This window comes from Typopeltis vanoorti, chromosome 23 (genome assembly GCF_054136105.1).
Source record: "Typopeltis vanoorti isolate ZY-2024b chromosome 23, IOZ_Tvanoo_1.0, whole genome shotgun sequence".
In the NCBI taxonomy this organism is placed as follows: domain Eukaryota; kingdom Metazoa; phylum Arthropoda; class Arachnida; order Uropygi; family Thelyphonidae; genus Typopeltis; species Typopeltis vanoorti.
The window spans coordinates 35,939,247-35,958,155 of NC_143571.1; the positions used below are offsets into that span (position 1 = coordinate 35,939,247).

Below are 18,909 nucleotides of genomic sequence, written 5' to 3' on the forward strand. Positions count from 1 at the left end.
TCACCATGATCCAACATAAAAATTGAACAAATTCACATGGAGAGAAGATGCAAAAAATAAGGAAAGTCTCACTGACAATATTACTGTTGAGAGTGATGTGTTCCACTGGTTCATTACACAAAAGTATACAGAGGATTTGAAACTGGAAGTGATCACTATTTAGTGTTGAGCAGGATAACATTGAATTTCATAACAAAAAGAAGAGTTAAGAAAGTTTTAAAACAAATCAAAGTTGAGCAACTTTATTAGGTGAACTATAGATTGTCTGCAAAGACAAAAATATCAGAACTTCGTGGTAGACTCAGGAAGTTAAGAGGCAGTCAAGGAAAATATTATTAAGCCAAAAGTTACTTGGAAGTAAGTCACTTTTGCTGTTAGAGAATACAGAGAAAAATGTAAGAAAGCAAAGCACCGTAAAACTAGCCATACAAAAGTCATAGGATGATTTTGGTAAGAACATGGAAAATAAATATCACAAAGGTGGTAAAATATTCTGGAGGCCATTGCAGAAGCTCACAAATAAAGGAAAGAGTATTGTAAAAAGGAATCAGACTTCCTTCTTTCTGTCTTTCTTATTCCTTCTTTCAATCTTTCACCTCCCTCCCAAATAATTCTCTGCCCACCCTTAAAAAAACATTTTTTTTAAATTCATACACCTCTTTCCTCACCGATAATTCTCCCACATCTCTTTATCTCCACATTTCCAACCCCTCTTCCTTTCAGTCATACTTCAACAGCAGATAAATGTATATCACCATACACCAGATGCTGCTGAATAAGAAGACAACCAACAACAACCCACAAAGGCATGTCCAAATTATTCTTCGTATATATTCTTCATATATCTGTCTTTAAAACATCAGTAATGCCCTAAAAATTGAGTAAAAAGCCAATGACATTATAAAAAAGGGGTACGTCTGAACAAAAATAAGCTAAACAGGCATAAAAATAATATTTACTTAGAGGAGTAACAAGGGAATTTTTCCAGAAATAATACCTATAATTACTTTGAAAGTTTGCTAAATGAAATGAGCAGTTACAGTAGTGCCAGAAAACACTCAACAGGAATACATATCAATACTTCAAGTAGAACAAGCCTGCTCCAACGTGAAGTGTGGAGCAGCTGGTATAGATGATATATGACAAGAAATGCTCAAATATGAAGGTATAAAAGTTTTACAGTGGCTGCACTTCATAATCCAGAAGGCCTGGTCAGAGGGTCAAATTCCAGATAATTGGAGAAGAGAATAGGATTCATAAAAAAAAAAAAGGGGAAATATAACTGAATGTGATAAGAAAAGAGAAATTTCCCCACTTAGTGTTCCTGGTAAGATTTATGCAAATATACTTGAGAAATGACTAATAAAAATTATGGAAGAGAAGCTTGCAGAAGAACAAGTTGGATTCAGGCCAAATACAGGTTTAAATTTTCATAAGACAAACAGCAGAGAAGTCATGGAAATATAACAAGAATCTGAATTTAAGTTTTGTATATTTGGAAAAGGGGACAAGCGACACAAGAAAAGTTGTTCAAATCCTATAGGTACAGGGCCATCGCCAGATTAGATTGAGCCCCAAGGCAAACAATTAAATATCGCCCCTGATGGATTATAGACAAAAATATAAGAAAATCTCCAATTGCTATTTTGTTTTTATTACAAGAGAAACATTAATGCAAAATGATTACATAATAATATTAATTAAATGTTTGCTCTACGGGGATATCGCACAATAAAACTGTTTATAAGTTCTTCTACATTTAAATTATAAGCTATGTCCACCTCTATCAATATAGTTGCTAGACCAACCAATCTTTCTTGGGTCATTGCTGTTCGCAAATAATTTTTAATCAGTTTAAGCTTGAAAAAACTTGTTTCCACACTGGTGCCTACACCAATATGGCTGAACGAGCACCATTATTAAGCCACGCTGCAAGGCAGGCTGCCTCTATGCTACACCCTATCAACGGTACTGTATAGGTATATGGTGTAAATGTGACATTATATCACTCAATACTTAGTCTATATTTGTTAGTCAACAATTAGAATTGAAGAGAATAGAGGAAGATTGTTTGATGTTAAATAAGGTGTGAGACAAGGGTGTACATTATCTCCACTATTCTTCTTCTTCTACATTGATTATATTATAAAAGAAAGTAGTAGTAGTAGTAGTATTAGAATGCCTGATATCAAAATTGGAAATATTAATTATTATTATTATTATTATTAGGGGTATCTCCATGGAGTCAGTAGACTCATCGCGGGAGACCCAAACTATCAAAACAATATCTACCATATCTATTCTTGAATTCATTTACAGACGGAGAACTCACAACTGAGTCAGGCAATGCATTCCACTTATTCATCACCCTCCAGGCAAAAAACCTCATTCTCACACTCTTGTTAACCACACTTTTCCTTAATTTCCAGGTATGACTTCTTGTTCTTTCATCACTATCACATAGCTGAAATATTTCCCCTGCATCAATCTTATAAAAACCTTTTAGTAATTTAAATGTTTTTATCATGTCCCCTCTTCTCCACCTATCAACCAACCTCTGCAATCCACAAGCTCTCAATTTATCAATGTAGGGAGCATTTTTTACATCACTCACCAACTTAGTCACTCTACTCTGAAACCTCTTCACAACCTCCTCATCTCCAAGAAATCCAGGTGACCAGACTTGAGCACAGTAATCCAAATGTGAAAGTATCAACACCTTATAAAGGGGAATAATAATAGCTTCTTTATCTCTGGATGTTAGTGTGTTCTGTTCTTCAATAACCAAGTAATCCTATGTGCAATCTTCTACACCTTAGCAATGTGTCCTCTGAACTTCATCTCCCTATCCATCAACACCCCTAAGTCCCTAGCCTCATCTATCTCTTGGAGTATTGTTCCATCAATGTAGTACACAGCTGGTAATCTTTTAATGCCAAAATGATTAACTTTACTTTTCCACATTGAACTGACATCCATTACCTTTTGCCCATCTCAGCTCTTTACTAATGGATTTATTATAATAAATCAACTACAAGTCTGCAGGACTCCCTGAATAAACTGATGAACTACTGTGATAAATATGATAGGAATATCAGAAAGCATAAGGAAAATAGGTAGAAACATGAAAATATCAACTGCATTCTTGGAGAACGTACATAGAACAAGTATAACATTTCAGCTATTTAGGAAAATTTTTAAGGAAACAAATTAAATTTGGAAATTGATAACAGAATTGTTATCTATTTCTGTATACAAGACAATGTTCAAACCTATTTTAATTATTGATGTGAGAGCAAGGTTAATAATATTACAGTGGTTCATAGACGAGGCCATAGATATGAGTGTTCTGAGAAAGATTAACCTCTCTACCGGCCGAGGTGGATGAAATAGTGAGACCAACTTGCACTTCTTATCCATGTTATTCAATAGGTGTACAGAATTGTATCCAGATTTATCTGGACATATATATATACGTCCTTGCTAGTAGGAGTGTTAATTGAGTAAACAGATTGCATGAATAGCAGTATCATGTTAAAAATGAGGATATTAGGAAAGAACTTGACATTGTTTGCATTAAGAATGTGTTAGAAGAGCTAATCTCAAATAGTATGGTTACTTAAACAGAATGGGAGAGGAACTGATAGCAAAACAAGTGTTCTTTGGTAGGATTGTGGTAAAAAGACCTAGAGGAATACCAGGATAAAAATTTGGAAAAGGAGAGAGGAAGCAAGACAAGGTTGTAGCCACATCCAAGTTATTGGATGTGGCTAGAGCCCAAGACAGGAGGTTGTGGAGGAGACTCACCACAAATTGCGACCCTACTTATGTGGGAAAATATAACTAGTGGGATTGAATGTGATGGGTATAGTGTGTTCAGGAATGACAGAGAGAATAAAATGGGGGGAGGATTATTGTTGATGATAGCTGATGAGCTCCAGCCAAGGAGAATAGACGTTCAATTGCAGATAGAGAAAAGAGCACATTTGAGGCCATTTGGTGTGAGATTGTGGCTAGCAGAACTAAATATACAATTGGGTGCTGCTATAGACCAGGTGATGGAAAAGATGGTGGTGACAGTATGCACAAGCAAATAGAAGAAATGGGTGGAAGGAGGGTGATTATTATGGGAGATTTCAACTATGGTCGCATTGATTGGAGTGAGGAGAGGACACATGGGAGGAAGGAACTGGATTTTATGCGGTTATTAAGGGATAACTATCTGCGACAGCATGTAATGGAAAATACTAGGGGTCAGAGAGTGCTTGACCTAGTAATTACATCTGAGGATTTGGCTGTAACAAATATGACCACATTGCCACCAATCGGTGAGAGTGATCATAGGGTCTTAACTTGGGAGGTGGCTAAAGGTGTAGAATTTTCAATTAAGACAGGGTACATGTGGAATTATCGGGCTGGAAAGTATGACAAGCTTAGGAGTTTGATTGGTTCAGTGCCATGGCATGTACAACTGCAAGGACTAGAAGTTGATAGTGCATGGGAAGTAGTTAAGAAGTGCTTGCATGAAGCAATGGCTGACTGTATACCTAGAGTCCGAATAATAAATCAAGTAGGGGTTAAATGGATGAATAACACCATTAAGCTTGAGCTGCAAAAAAAGAAACAACTATGGAGGGAATTTAAGGAGAAGGGTGACCGACAGGCACATGAACGGTATAAAGCGCAGGCCAGAAGGGTGACAAGTGTGGTAAGAAAAGCAAAAAAGGATTACGAAAGAACATTGGCCATGCAGGCTAAAGAGAATCCTAAACAGTTTTTTAGATACATAGCAAGTAAAAGGAAAAATGTACATGGCAGATTGATTTTAAAGAATGCCGATGGTAGGGAGGTAACTGAATCAGTTGAGATAGTTGAGATACTGAGTGACCACTTTGCAAAAGTATATCATCCAGGTGGTGATATTGCAGAAACGAATAAACCAGTAGATTATACGGGAATTGTGGTTAATGAAGTGGAGGTGAGTAGTCTATTGCATAACCTCAATGTCAATACATCTGTGGGATTGGATGGTATACCAGCTCATGTTGTACGAGAAGCAGCTAAAGAATTGTCAGTACCCTTGACCATTTTGTTTAATTTGAGTCTCGGGTCTGGGTTAGTCCCGAGTGGGTGGAAAGAGGGGAAAATAGTTCCACTGCATAAAGGTGGTTCCAAGACTGCTGTTGTAAATTACCGACCGATTAGCATATCAGGAATCATTGTCAAGGTCTTAGAGAAATTAGTCAAGAAAAGAATACAGGATTGGATAGATGAAAATGGGATATTGTATGGGGGACAACATGGTTTTGTGAAGGGTAGATCATGCCTCAGTAACTTGATCACGTTTTATAACACAGTGACGGCTGAACTGGATAGGGGTAATGGGTTTACAGTGATACTACTGGACCTTGCCAAGGCCTTTGATAGGATACCACATGGAACCCTAATCAGTAAACTGGAGCAGATGGGTATAGATATAGGGTTGGTGAGATGGATAGGAGGGTGGTTGAAGGAGAGATATTAAAGAGTGGTTTATTCAGGAGTGGAGTCTAAAAGACGTCTTGTGACTAGTGGAGTGCCACAGGGCTCTGTTCTTGGACCACTGCTTTTCAATTTGTTCATCAATGATATTGGAAAGGATCTGAGAGGAAGTATTCACTTGTTTGCTGATGATGCAAAGTTGGGTAGAGCAATTGTGAGTGCATAGGATGTCAAAATTTTACAGGATGATTTGGATAGTTTGGAAGACTGGGCTAGGAAAAATGGATGTCAATTTAATGTGTAAGGTTATGCACTTTGGGGTGAAAAGAATAGCAGCAGTATATCGCATTGGTGGAACCATACTCCAGGAGATTGATGAGGCCAGGGATTTGGGAGTGTTGGTGGATAGGGAGTTGAAGTTTAGGGGGCACATTGCAAAAGTAACTAAAACAGCTCACCAAATCACTTGGCTTCTGAAAAATACTTTAACATGCAGAGACGAACAAGTTGTTGTTCCTCTGTATCGAGCCTTGATAAGACCCCATCTGGACTTCTGTGCCCAGCTATGGGCACCAGGGTTTCTTCGTGATGGGGAGGAAGTGGAGAGGGTCCAGAGACGAGTGACCAAGATGATAGCAGGTCTGTGGAATGAACCTTATGAGAATAGGTTGAAGATTTGTGGGTTGCAGAAATTGGACGATAGGCGAAGGAGGGGTGATATGATTGAGACATTCAAATTACTGAAGGGTTTTTATAAGATTGATCCAGAAGATATTTTTGAAAATATGACTGGTGGTGGGAGGACTAGGGGCCATGCATGGAAGCTGGGCAAGAGCATGGTTGACAAGGGTGTTAGAGCTAGGTTCTTTACTTGGAGAGTGGTAAATGAGTGGAATAAGCTTCCAGAGTCTGTTGTGGGTGCTACGACCGTGAATGAGTTCAAGGCAAGGTATGATAGATACTGTGTGAATGTTGAATAGTTGTTCTTGACATGTTAGGGCCTCCCTCGATGAGTCTATCGACTCCTTGGAGTTTCCCGGAACAATAATAATAATAATAAAAGCTGCAGAAGAAGAAGATAATAAATATCAAGAAGCACAAATCATTAATTCAAGCAGGAATTCATCAAGTTTGTACATGGTATAAGGATCTTCTTATGTGTAATAAGGATACAGAGTGAAAAATAAAAACTGTACAATTATATGATACCTTAACCATCAAATATTTTGTGAAGGATAACTTAATCTATTCTGAGCAATATAAAGATGACAAGGTAGTTTGAAACTAATAAGAAATTTTAATAATGGATAACTGTTCAAGTAAGTCAGAGATGAAATGCTTAAAAAAAGCTGTAATTCTTTAAAGTTGCACCACCTGACAGTAAAATAAAATAAATTGAAATAATTATGGTGACTTAGGAAGAATTTCTCACATTTCTAGCATTAATTATCTATCTAATTCAAATCAGAGTGACGAACTCGGACTTCAGCACTCTTCTTAAACATTATTCACATCAAAATTGCTTCTGCAGAGAAGCTTAGACTCTTTCCAAAGAAATCATATGTTTCAATAGCAATGATATGCTTAAATTTTATGTTATTTTAAACATGTGGTGTTTAAGTTCAATATATACAGCCATCTCTCAATTATCTGAGTTTCACTTAACTAATCCTTGAATGGATCAATGTGACTGACTTCTGATAAAGTACCATGTAATTGTATCTTCAGTCATCCAATGCTTCAATTATCTGACCAGCAAACTACTTTCCTGGTGTGGTTGGATAATTGAGGAATGTAAGCTGAAAGATCTATGGAAACATGCAGACACACAAAGTTTAATAATACTTAATTAATGAAAATATTTTGATTTAAAATTAACAGATTGTCATCAGTGAACCATCAATTCAAAAGGAAGGACAAAGCAGCAATGGAATTTTTTCTCTTTCAAGAAATAATTTTTGTTGTTTTGAGACTATTTTGAGTTTTGAGTGCAGATGTGTTATTTTATTATTATTATTATTATTATTATTACATGACACCTGCAGAAAGTCCAAGGGACTCATTGAGGGAGGGAACCTACTCTACAACTCTCTGTCTCCACCACTCAATCCACCAACTACAATGAACCGCAACTACCATCATCATTTAGACCAATGCCATCTACTGCCCACCACCATCATCACCACTGGAAGTTTCACAGACAATCACAAACATCCATGCCCACAGCAGGATTCGAACCCACAGCCTTTTGGTTGGAGAGCACATACGCTAACCACTCAGCCAACCAGGCCAACTATTTCAAGCTCATGTAAGATAGGTTTTTCTTTAAAATTAATTTGAGTATTTTTAGTATACAAGGTCTGACACACAAAAAAATGAGACTCTGCCTGTATCTCTTTTTATTTAGTAAATTGAGAAAATCAACTACGATCGCCTTCAAAATAGATCCCTTCTGAGTTGAAACACAGCTAAATACGACACTGCTAACATTCAAAGCAATTCTGCAGATCCTTTTCTGAAAGGCTGTTAAGGATCTTCATCGTTTTTGCTTTCACATCTTCTGTAGACAAAAAATTGGTTCCTTTGAACATCAACTTGATCTTTGGGAAGAGGTAGAAGTCACAGGGAGCCAGGTCTGGCTCAAGCACAGTGATGTTGTAGTTAGCTAAAAACCGCTTCACAGACAAAGTGTTGTGGGTTGGTGCGTTGTCTCATTGCAAAGTCCAACCGTTTCTCCACAATTCTGGTCATTTCCTTCTCATCCATTCGTGCAAAGACTTCAAGGTAATACTGCTGATTTACCATCAGGCCACTAGGAACAAACTCTGCTATTAGAATACCCTGGATATCAAAGAAAACAATCGACATGGCCTTGAACTTTGAATGACTCTTGTCCTTTTTTTGTTCTTGGAGATGTTGCTGACTTCCACTACATTGATTGTCATTGGTTTCTGGATCATACATAAATATCCAAGTTTCATCACAAGTAATTACCGAATTCAACAAATCTGTTCATCCTTAATGAGTTGCAAAAGGTTCAAAACACAGTTCCTTGCGACGTTCTTTTTGTTCATCTGACAACATTTGTGGAACCATTTTTGCACAAACCTTTTTCATGTTCAATTCTTCTATTAAAATGCATTGAACACTTTCCCTGTCCAAATGAACTTTCTCAGCTATAGCACGAACACCCAACCTTCTGTCTTTTCGAATCACATTTCGCACTTTTTTAATGTTGTCATAGGTAGCTGCTGTGTGTGTGGGCGGCCTGGGCAATCATCATCTTTCACACTTTCTCTGTCTTGCGAAAATCGTTTGTGGCATTCAAAAATGCATGACTGAGACATGCACTCTTCACCATAAGCCTCACTGAATAATTGAAAAGTTTCCATCATGGATTTCTTCAGTTTCACAAGAAATTTGATGTTAACTTGCTGTTTACCCTTGCACTCCAACATTTTCCGACTGAGGGTAAGAAAACGTCTATATTTGAACACGCATCCACTCATATTGAGTAAAGCGATAGAGTTGAGCCTAATCTCAGGGTGACAAGTTAGAACATGCTCTATAACCATCACTTTGTCTCTCCCCTCCCACTCTCCGTTCTCAAGCAATACAGTTAGTCTCATTTTTTTGTGTCAGAGCTCGTATTGTTGTGGTTCCTAGTGGATTTATTGTATTTGGTACATTTGTTGACATGAACTGTTAATTTAAGAAGTTTTTAAAAATGGCATCAGAAAGAAACCTGTCAGAACAATAGAGCAGCATACTGACATCTGACACACCGCTAGATATCCAGTGGTGTGTCAGAGGGCTTTGCCCTTGAGTCACTGTTGTTCAATTTGTATATTAATGAGACTGGAAATGATTTGAATTGATAATCATGATATATATATATATATGTTAAAGATACCAAGCTATTTTAAACCAGGTTTTAATCCATTTCCCAAGTAAGCAAACAGACAAGTAAGTCAAGTTTGCATCTGCAAGTAGTGCAAGTCTGGGTGACCAGCAAAATAGTGCAAGTCTTAGGCAACTCGTGGTAAAGGTGGAATAAACTCTGATCACTATTCTTAACATTTACTCTTAATGCAATGCACATCTCTTTTAGAAGATGTATGATGCTATGCATTAAAGGCAAGGGGCCACTACCCAGGTGGGTAGTGGTCTGGAAACCAGGGGTAGTGGCCCCTTGCCTTTAAAGCATAGCATCATACATCTCCTCAAGGAGACGTGCTTTACGTTAAGGGTAAATATTAAGAATGGTGATCAGAGCTTATTCCACCTTTACCATGAATTGCCTAAGACTTGCACTACTTGCAGGCACAAATTTGACTTACTTGTCTGTTTGCTTACTTGGGAAACGGATTAAAATCAGGTTTAAAATAGCTTGGTATCTTTAACATATATTATACCCAAGGTAAAAAACTTTCTACACGTATATATACAGGTAACCTCGTATAACGCGGATGTTAGGTTCCATAGAAATGCCACGTTATATAAATCGCGTTATGCGAGACTTAGATCACATAGAAAAAATAGGGTTAGGTTCCGAAATCGTTTTTTTTTTTAAATTATATAAACAACAATGACATATCCAACAAAAACAACATTTTTATTTAATTGAGGTAATTCATGTAAGAAAACATAAACTATGAGACAATTACGTAGTATAAAATTATAAAAATTACAAACTGTACATAAATTTCATTACACAGAATGCATAAATGTTTTAGACAAAATAAAATAAAGCGCATATTTTAATCATCATCACTGTCTTCAGAAATAACATTTCGTAGATGTTCTTTAAGTGGCCGGAGGTTGTCACCACTTGAAATCTCTTAGACATCATTTGTATAATTCTCATTGCATACTTAGGCTGGTTTAGTCATCAAGAAGTAATAAGACTTTGCTTTCCACTATGCTGCAATTTTTTATTAAGTTCATAATATGGCGCTAAACAAATATCCAATTGTCTCGTGAATTTTCCTGAGAGCTCCATTGAGGGATCATTATCTGTAAAATAACTTCCTAACTTTCTTGCCAAGTCCAATCCTTCTGCTAATTTCTTTAAACTGAATTCTTTAATGGATTCATCACAATCAGAATCTTCAGCACAACTTTCCCAAATGAGAGATTTCTTCAGAAGAATCTTGATCAAGTTCTTTTAAATGTTTATAAACTTTGAGAGCTTTTTGCTTAATAAGGTGTCCATCCAAAGGAATTTTTTGAGTACAATCTTCTATCCAAATCATTAGAGATTTCTCCATTTTTTCTATTAGAATATCGCGAACACGAGCAACACGCTTTGCACTTACCATCGACCCAGCAATAACACTTTCTCGGATTTTATGTTCATTTTGTTTGATTGTTCGAATAGTTGATTCATTTAAATTCAGAGTCCTTACAACAACTCCTGGTTTTTCTTCAATTTTCAACCGATCCAAGATTTTAATTGTTTCTTCGAGAGAAATGAATTTCCTCTTCAACGTTGGTTTTTTCCCTTTCGTTGCAGTTTTAGTGGCCATTACAATAAAAATAAACTTTTACATAAAAAAAAGCATTATATATGTATGTAATTTGCCAGAAAACAAACTGCTCAGCTTGAGAATAAACACACTTATGATTTTTAGTGTGCTTTCCTGGCAGAAAACGAAGATAATTTTCAACAATAAACACTTCATACTCTAAACCCTAGATGGCAAACCTGTGGCACTCGTGCCAGAGGTGGCACATCTGAGAATTTTGCTGGCACGTCAACAATTTACAGGTGATATCCTTTTATACGCTTATAAATTATTCAACTTTTTTTTTAATTATTACAATACGTACAAGCTGAATTTTGTTTTACACAAGAGAGCAGCTATAAAGACGTGCATATGATTGGTGCGGTATTAACTAAAGATCGCGCTACCCAAAGACAAAGGCAACCGCAAGTGTTGAATTGAAATGCTAATTCTCTTCAGTCGAATTACATAACATCTGAAACTGTCATAACAACATTCACTATTAGTTTTAACACATTCACAACAGGGTGTAACTTCTCATTACTGATTGGCTCAACTCACATAAACGTTTCAACCCTTGGTTGAATTTCATGGCTTCTTGTTTGCGTTTGAGGTGCAGGCGAACTCATACATTCATTATATGGCATGTTTCAATTCTTGGTAGAATTTTATTTTAAGTTAGCCTTTGTGATCTGTCATAATGACATCGAGAATTTCAAATGCAATAAAACAAACACTTATTTCATAATTGAAAAATTGGACAATAGTTTTTAGTTAGATACTGTGTTTCGATGCAACATATGGTTTTGCTTGAGTCTATACAGCATAGTTTCTGTGAGAGGGAACATGTGATTTATTAGTTAGCATTGTTTTTATTCCATCTGTCTCTAACTGCACTGTTTGTTGAGAATGACACAGACTGCAAAAGCCTCTGTATAGTACCTTATTCAGGGATACAATAAAACTAAATTCGATACTTTTAACTACTTGAGCGATACAGGCAGACACAAATTTAACAAAGATAAAATTTGATTTTTAAGGCCCACCAAGAAAAATATGTGAAAAAAAAAGGGTTACTAGAAGTAGACCACGTTATATTGAAACCGCATTGAACAAGGGATACTACAATTTGTAGACCGCATTGTATAAGTACTGCGTTATACAAGGGTTACCTGTATATATATATATATAAGATTGCACATGAGAGAGAGAGTGGTGGAGAGGATCTAGAAGTGAGTGATTGAAAGGGCACTGTTCTGTGGAGTGCTTCCTATGAGGAACTGCAGATTTTTTAAGAGTAATAAAGTTTGATTTGTAGACACAAAAGAAGGGATTTGAAGCATGTAAGTTACTAAAGAAGTTTTATAGGAGAGATGCAGAAGAATTTTTTTTTTCATTATATTACAGGATGGGAGAGAACAAGATGGTCACTATCAAAAATTGTGTAAGTGTGTAATTTTAAGAAGGGTGTAAGGAACTAGATTGTTCTGAGAATAGTTAATGAGAGAAATGGGTTGCCAGAGGCAGTTGTGAGTGCTTCACCAGCGAATGGAATGAACGAGCTATATGGTTAGTATTGTGTATTAAAATGGTTATTGAGAATATCTCAAGAGTTTTTGAACAAAGATGCCAGCGTAATACTACTACTACTACTAATAATAATAATGATAACAGTACAAACTAATTTTTTTTCCTTCTGCTATAAAATGGTGTATAACCAGGTCAAGGATGAAGCACTCATACAAAATTAACTATAATTTCAGTCATTTAAAATAAAAATAATAACAGGTAGACTGTGTTAAATAAAATTTACCAATTTACTGTAAGATTATATATGATAAAATGGAAATGAAATGAACATACAGGCCATAACTGATGCATAAGAGAAGTACATTTTACTTTACCTGAAGCTGTTAGGTGGACAAGTTCTTTGTGAACAAAGAAATGAATTTTCATCAGAATTATCACCACAGTCATTGTCCCCATCGCATAACCAGTAAGGCTCAACACAAATATTTGTTCCATTGCATTTCAGATGATTTCCAGGACAGGTTCGATTATTAGGACAATGCTCAAGGGTCTCATCAGAGGTTTTATTATCTTTGCAGTCATTTGCCCCATTGCAAAGCTGAGATTTTGGAATACAGCGGAAGTTAGCACATGTAAATTCACCTTCTTGACATGGAAGATATACTGGAAACAAATTGAAAAATATATTTACGACCTCTTAAATAATAAATTAAATTAAAAATACTAAGAAATTATTCCTGCATTAGGCTTTTGTCTTAATAGGAACGCAATGTATTTTACAAGGTATTAGAGAAGTTGGTAAAAGACAGAATTCAAGACTGGATTGATAGGAATTTTGTGAAGGGTAGGTCTTGCCTGAGTAATTTCCTTATTATTTATAATAAGGTGACAATGCAGTTGGGTAAAGAAAATGACTACTAAGTGATACTGCTGGATTTTGAAAAGGCAATTTGACAGAATTCCACACAGAACTCTGTTGCATAAATTGAACAAATGGGAATGGATATGAAGGGGATGATAGGAATGGTTGATAGACAGATAGTTGATAGACTAGTGGTATACTGCAGAGCTCAGTATATGGTCTTCTGTTGTCTAATTTGTACATCAGTGACAGAAAATGATTTGATGGGGAAACATTCAGTATGCTGATGATGCAAAAGTAGGAAGGCGATAGCAAATAAAATGTAGAGATCCTGCATAGAAGACTGGCAGTATGAAAAGGTAAATGGTTGGCAGCTTACTGTAGCCTGTGCAAGCTGATGCATTTTGAGAAAGACATCACATCCTGTGTACTACATTATTGGAATCAGTGAGTATACTGCTCAAAACATGTTGCAGTGGTAATATGTGTTAATGTAATAAATTTGCAGTGTGGGCAAAGGAGAATGATATTATTATTATCATCTGACCTCCATGGAGTCAGAGACTCATCATGGGAAGTACACACTATTGCACACATTTCTCATCCAACTGTGCCTTAAACTAGTTCAATGTGTCTACATTCACAACACACTCAGGCATTCCACTCATCAACCACTCTCCATAAAAAGAACCTGCCCCTCACTCCCTCTGCTCACACCCTCCTTAAATAATTTCTAGTGATAGCCTCTTGTTTTATCCCCTCTCCCATTCTATGAAAATTCTCTTTCACGTCAACCTGATAACTACACCTGACTAGCTTATATGTCTTGTTCATATCCTTCCTCCTATTCACGAGGCTCTGCAACTTACATTCTATGCTTGTACTCCACATTCCAAAGACCACTGACCACCTTTGTGAATCTTCTCTGGACCCTTTCCAACATATCCTCATCACCATGAAAACCTGGCGACCAAATCTGTGCACAATAATCCTATATGAAGCCTGATCAAGACATTATACAATGGCATCATAACCTCTCTATTTCTGCATGTCAGAGTCCTCTTCATCATTGCCATTATCTGATGTAACATCTTCACAATGTTTACAATGTGGCCCCTGAATTTCCTTGTCCACCATTACTCCTAGCTATCTCTCATGTCCTCTACTTCCATTAAAGTTTCCCCACCAAGTGTTATACTTTGCATCTCATAGTTGCTTATCAAATCTCAAAACTTTACACTCTGCAACATTGAATTGACAGTTTCACTTATCTGCCCATTCATGAAATCTATTCAACTCCTCCTATAAGGCCATAACATCCACTTGACTCTGCATTGCTCTCCTCAATTTTGCATCACTACAAACAACTGCATATCACTAGTTAAACCCATCCCAATATCATTAGCATACAAATTGAACAACAGTTTAATGTGGCAAAGTGTAAGGTTATGGGCTGAAAAGATTACCAGTTCTGTACAACACTGATGGAACTGTACTCCAGAAAATTGATACAGCCAGGTATTTGGGGGTGTTAGCAGATAGAGAATTATAGTTTAGAGGACATATTGAAAAAGTGGCTAAAGCAGCTCATCAGATTACTTGGCTACCGAAGAACATCCTGACGAGCAGATACAACTGTAATAGTTCTTATTTTTTATTTTATTTTTACAACATTAGAGGGTGACAAATTAGGAATTTAAATCTTTTGTCCATTACAATTTAAATTGTTTCAATTACTCAGTGTTGTGTGTAAACTGTAACATGCTGTTTTGTCTATGAAGATGTTAATTTGAAATCCAGCAAAATATAAGCCAATTAATAAATATCTTTTTTTATAATTTAGTTCATTTGCTGCTGTAATTCCATTAAAATAAGTTATGAATAATGTCCAACAAGCTTCTCTATTAGACAGTATAGTAAATAACTAAAGGAAAAAAAAAAATAACTGCAGGTAACTGATGAGGAGAAGGACTAAGGGATGATTGTGGACAGAGAGGTGAAATTTAGAGGACATATCACAAAGACAGCCAAAACAGAATATCAGATTATGTGGTCACCTGGATTCCATGGAGAGAAGAAATGGAGTGGATCTAGAGGTGAGTGAAGAAGGTCTATGAAATGCTCCCCATGAGAATAGATTGAAGGTCTGTTATGAATAGATTTTTTGCTTGGAGGGTAGTGAATGGGTGATTTGCCTGAGGTAGTTGTAAGTGCTTTATCAGAGAATGAATTAAAGAGAGGTATTATCAGTATTGTGCAAGTAAATCAATAATGGCTAGTATGTGAATAATAGGTCTTCCATGATGAGTCTTCTGATTCCATGAGATACCAATATAATGATAACCTTTTTTTTTATTTCAGAATGTTTATTATCATGTAGAGCATTTAGTTTATATATTTGTATATACACTTAAAACATAGATTTTTGGATGAGTACAAAGAGCTGGGGTACATTTATTATTTTCAGAAATGCAGGGTGTTTTTGTAATTATACAGCAGATTTTTATAATAAATCTTTATGAACATGCACATTACAATAATTTACTAATATTGTTTGCAATGAGAATGATTTTGTTATAGTGTCTCAAAAAGCTCTTTTAATCATGCAGTTTGAAAACTGCAGTCTTCAATTTTGGATTAAAATTCGACTTATACTGAATGCATGCAGGATATAAATTTATATACATGAATTATATAATAATTTTTATGCATAATGATAGGTTCATTATATTATTATCTTACAGAATATTTACATATGTATAGTTAAAACTTCATTATTATATTTACTCTTTACTACAAGATACTGAATATTCATTTTTGAGAAATATACATACTTTTTTTTTTCACTACGGCACTACATTTGTTTTCTGATTAACATTTTTGCTGCCTTCCTTGAAGCTTGTGCTAAGCTTATCTGAGGAAGATATAAGATGGTTCTGGGTGATAGTGGTTTTGTGGTTTGATTCAGTATCCACGGCATGCCAGGTGTCAATTTAACTTTTTATATGTGTGATATATATACACATATATAAGTGTATTCTTTTCTGTTTAGAATTAGAAGTGAGTGCACATGCACACACATGTATAATTTAACCATTTTAAAAGTTATCTGCTATTAATTATTTATTATTAGTTATCTGATAAATTTGATATCTGCTTTAACACAGATATCAAAATTATCAAAATTGGAGCAGCTGCTGACCATGTTAAGTTTAACACACGTGTGTTAAAGTTTTTTATTGCTTAAATATTTCGTCCTAGGTATCCTAGGGCATCATCAGTACAGTAAGGCAATACTAAGAATGACAAAAAAAAAAAACGTGCCACTACACACAATTTGGATTACTCGTATAGCCTTACTGTACTGATGATGTCCTAAGATACCTTGGACGAAATATTTACACAATAAAAAACCTACTAATGTGGTTCACGTGTGTTAAACTTAGTCATGAATTCTCTACCTAAACTTAGTCATGGTTTCTCTATATAATCATGTTGACCACACAGAACATCACCATAATGAAATTATATTATATAATAAACTATGGAGAAGTTCTGACAAAAGTCCCATAGATCTAATGCTATTTTAAGTTCACTGGGTGTCCTAGCAAATGATGACACATTGAGGAGATAAAGAAAATGTCATGAAATATAACAAAAAAAAAAAAAAAAAAAAAAGCGTGGCAAATGTAACAAATGAGAATCATGAGAAATGAGCAAAAGAAAAAATCTTGGGAAATATAACAGAAAAGTTGTGTGGAAATAAAACAAAAGAAAACTGTGGAAAACAGAATAGCAGGAAATTGTACATTGTGGACAGAACCCAAAGGATTTGCAGGAACCATACATAAAGCCACAAAATGACAACATCCAGTGGTGAATTCTCAATGCTTGCTGCGCAAGCTCATTAACCAAGAAAGAAGTACTATTTATTTGTTAATAAATGCATGCATTTATAAGCATTCCATTTAGGCTTTTATTTGAAGACAGAAGACGTCTTAAGCTTGCTCAGCAATAATTGAGCTTTGCGTCGTGTATCAAAGGCTGATGCTAGCTCGTCTAGTTAAAGCTACCTTGGCTTGCTCGGTTGTAGGTGCTTACAGGTCCTTGCAGCAGCACTGTGATTTCATTCACATGCATAGCCATTTCACATCGTCTCACTCTGTTGTTTAAACCACAGGCCATACGCAGTCAACGCAGCTCTAGCCAGTGAGCTTCAGCAGCCTTTAAAAGTGTGCATGTTGCTTGGGATAATTAAGTTACAACCAACTTTTTATGATGATGTTATTGACCTTCATAAAGAACCGTAGGGTAGAATTTGTATTCAAGTAGCTAAATTGAAAAATATAGAATATCATTTGTAAAATAAATGTCGTATTTGTATGATTAAATGTACATAAATTTCTAAATATATAGTTTTAAATGGTCAGTACAGGTAACCCTTGCATAACGTGGTACTTATACAATGCGGTCTACAAATTGTAGTAACCCTTGTTCAATGCGGTACTTATACAACGCGGTTTTGACAAAAACACAGTCTAGAAATTGTAGTAACCCTTTATCTTTTCATATATTTTTCACTGTGCAACTTAAAAATCAAATTTTATCTTCGTTAAATTTGTGTCTGCCTGTATCGCGCAGGTAGTTATAAGTAATGAATTTATATTAGGGGAAACACCCTTTAGCACGCATGTGTATCAATTGTATACTGTATAAAGTGTTTATTGTGGAAAATTGTCTTCGTTTTCTGCCAGGAAAGCACATTAAAAATCATAAGTGTGTTATCTCAAGCTGAGCATTTTATTTTCTGGTGAGTTACATAATTAATATGTGATGCTTTTTTTTTATGTAAAAAAATTATTTTTATAGCAATGGCCACAAATTGCATTGAAAGGGAAAAAATGAATATTGAAAAGAAAATTCGTCTTGAAGAAAAAAAAATAAAATCATGGATCAGTTGAAAAATGGAAAAAAACCAGTTGTTGTAATGACTTGGAATTTAAATGAATCAACAATTCAAACAATCAAACACAGTGAACATAAAATCTGAGAAAGTGTTTATTGCTGGGTCAACGGTAAGTGCAAAGCTCGTTGCTCGTGTATGCAATTTTCTAAGAGAAAAATGAAGAAATCTCTAATGATTTGGAAAGAAGATGCACTCAAAAGAAAATTCTTTTGGATGGAAATCTTATTAAACAAAAATCTCCCAAAGTTTATAAACATTTATAATGCAGACCAGGTGTTCAATGCTGATGAATCCAGGTAATATTGGAAAAAAAAATGCCAAAATGCACCTATATTTCGAAAAATGAAAGATCAGCTCCTGGATTCAAAGTTTCCAAAAGACAGAATTACCCTACTGTTTTGTAGTAATGCATCAGGTGATTACATGACAAAACTAAAGTTTATTAACCAATCCTCAAATCCTCGTGCTATGAAAGATTAAAATATGCACTTATTTTTATATTGCCTAAAACATTTATGCATTATGTGCAATGAAACTTAATTACAATTTGTAATTTTTATAAT

At 35.4% G+C, this 18,909-nt stretch overlaps 1 protein-coding gene across 1 annotated transcript in view; it reads right to left on the reverse strand.

The window, feature by feature from the left end:
* Positions 1-18,909, reverse strand: part of mgl (low-density lipoprotein receptor-related protein megalin) — an 890,817-nt gene that overhangs the window by 334,863 nt on the left and 537,045 nt on the right. Inside the window, exon 51 of the mRNA XM_090412774.1 lies at positions 12,893-13,181. Coding sequence (XP_090268900.1) covers positions 12,893-13,181 — 289 coding nt within the window. The remainder of the gene's footprint in view (positions 1-12,892; positions 13,182-18,909) is intronic.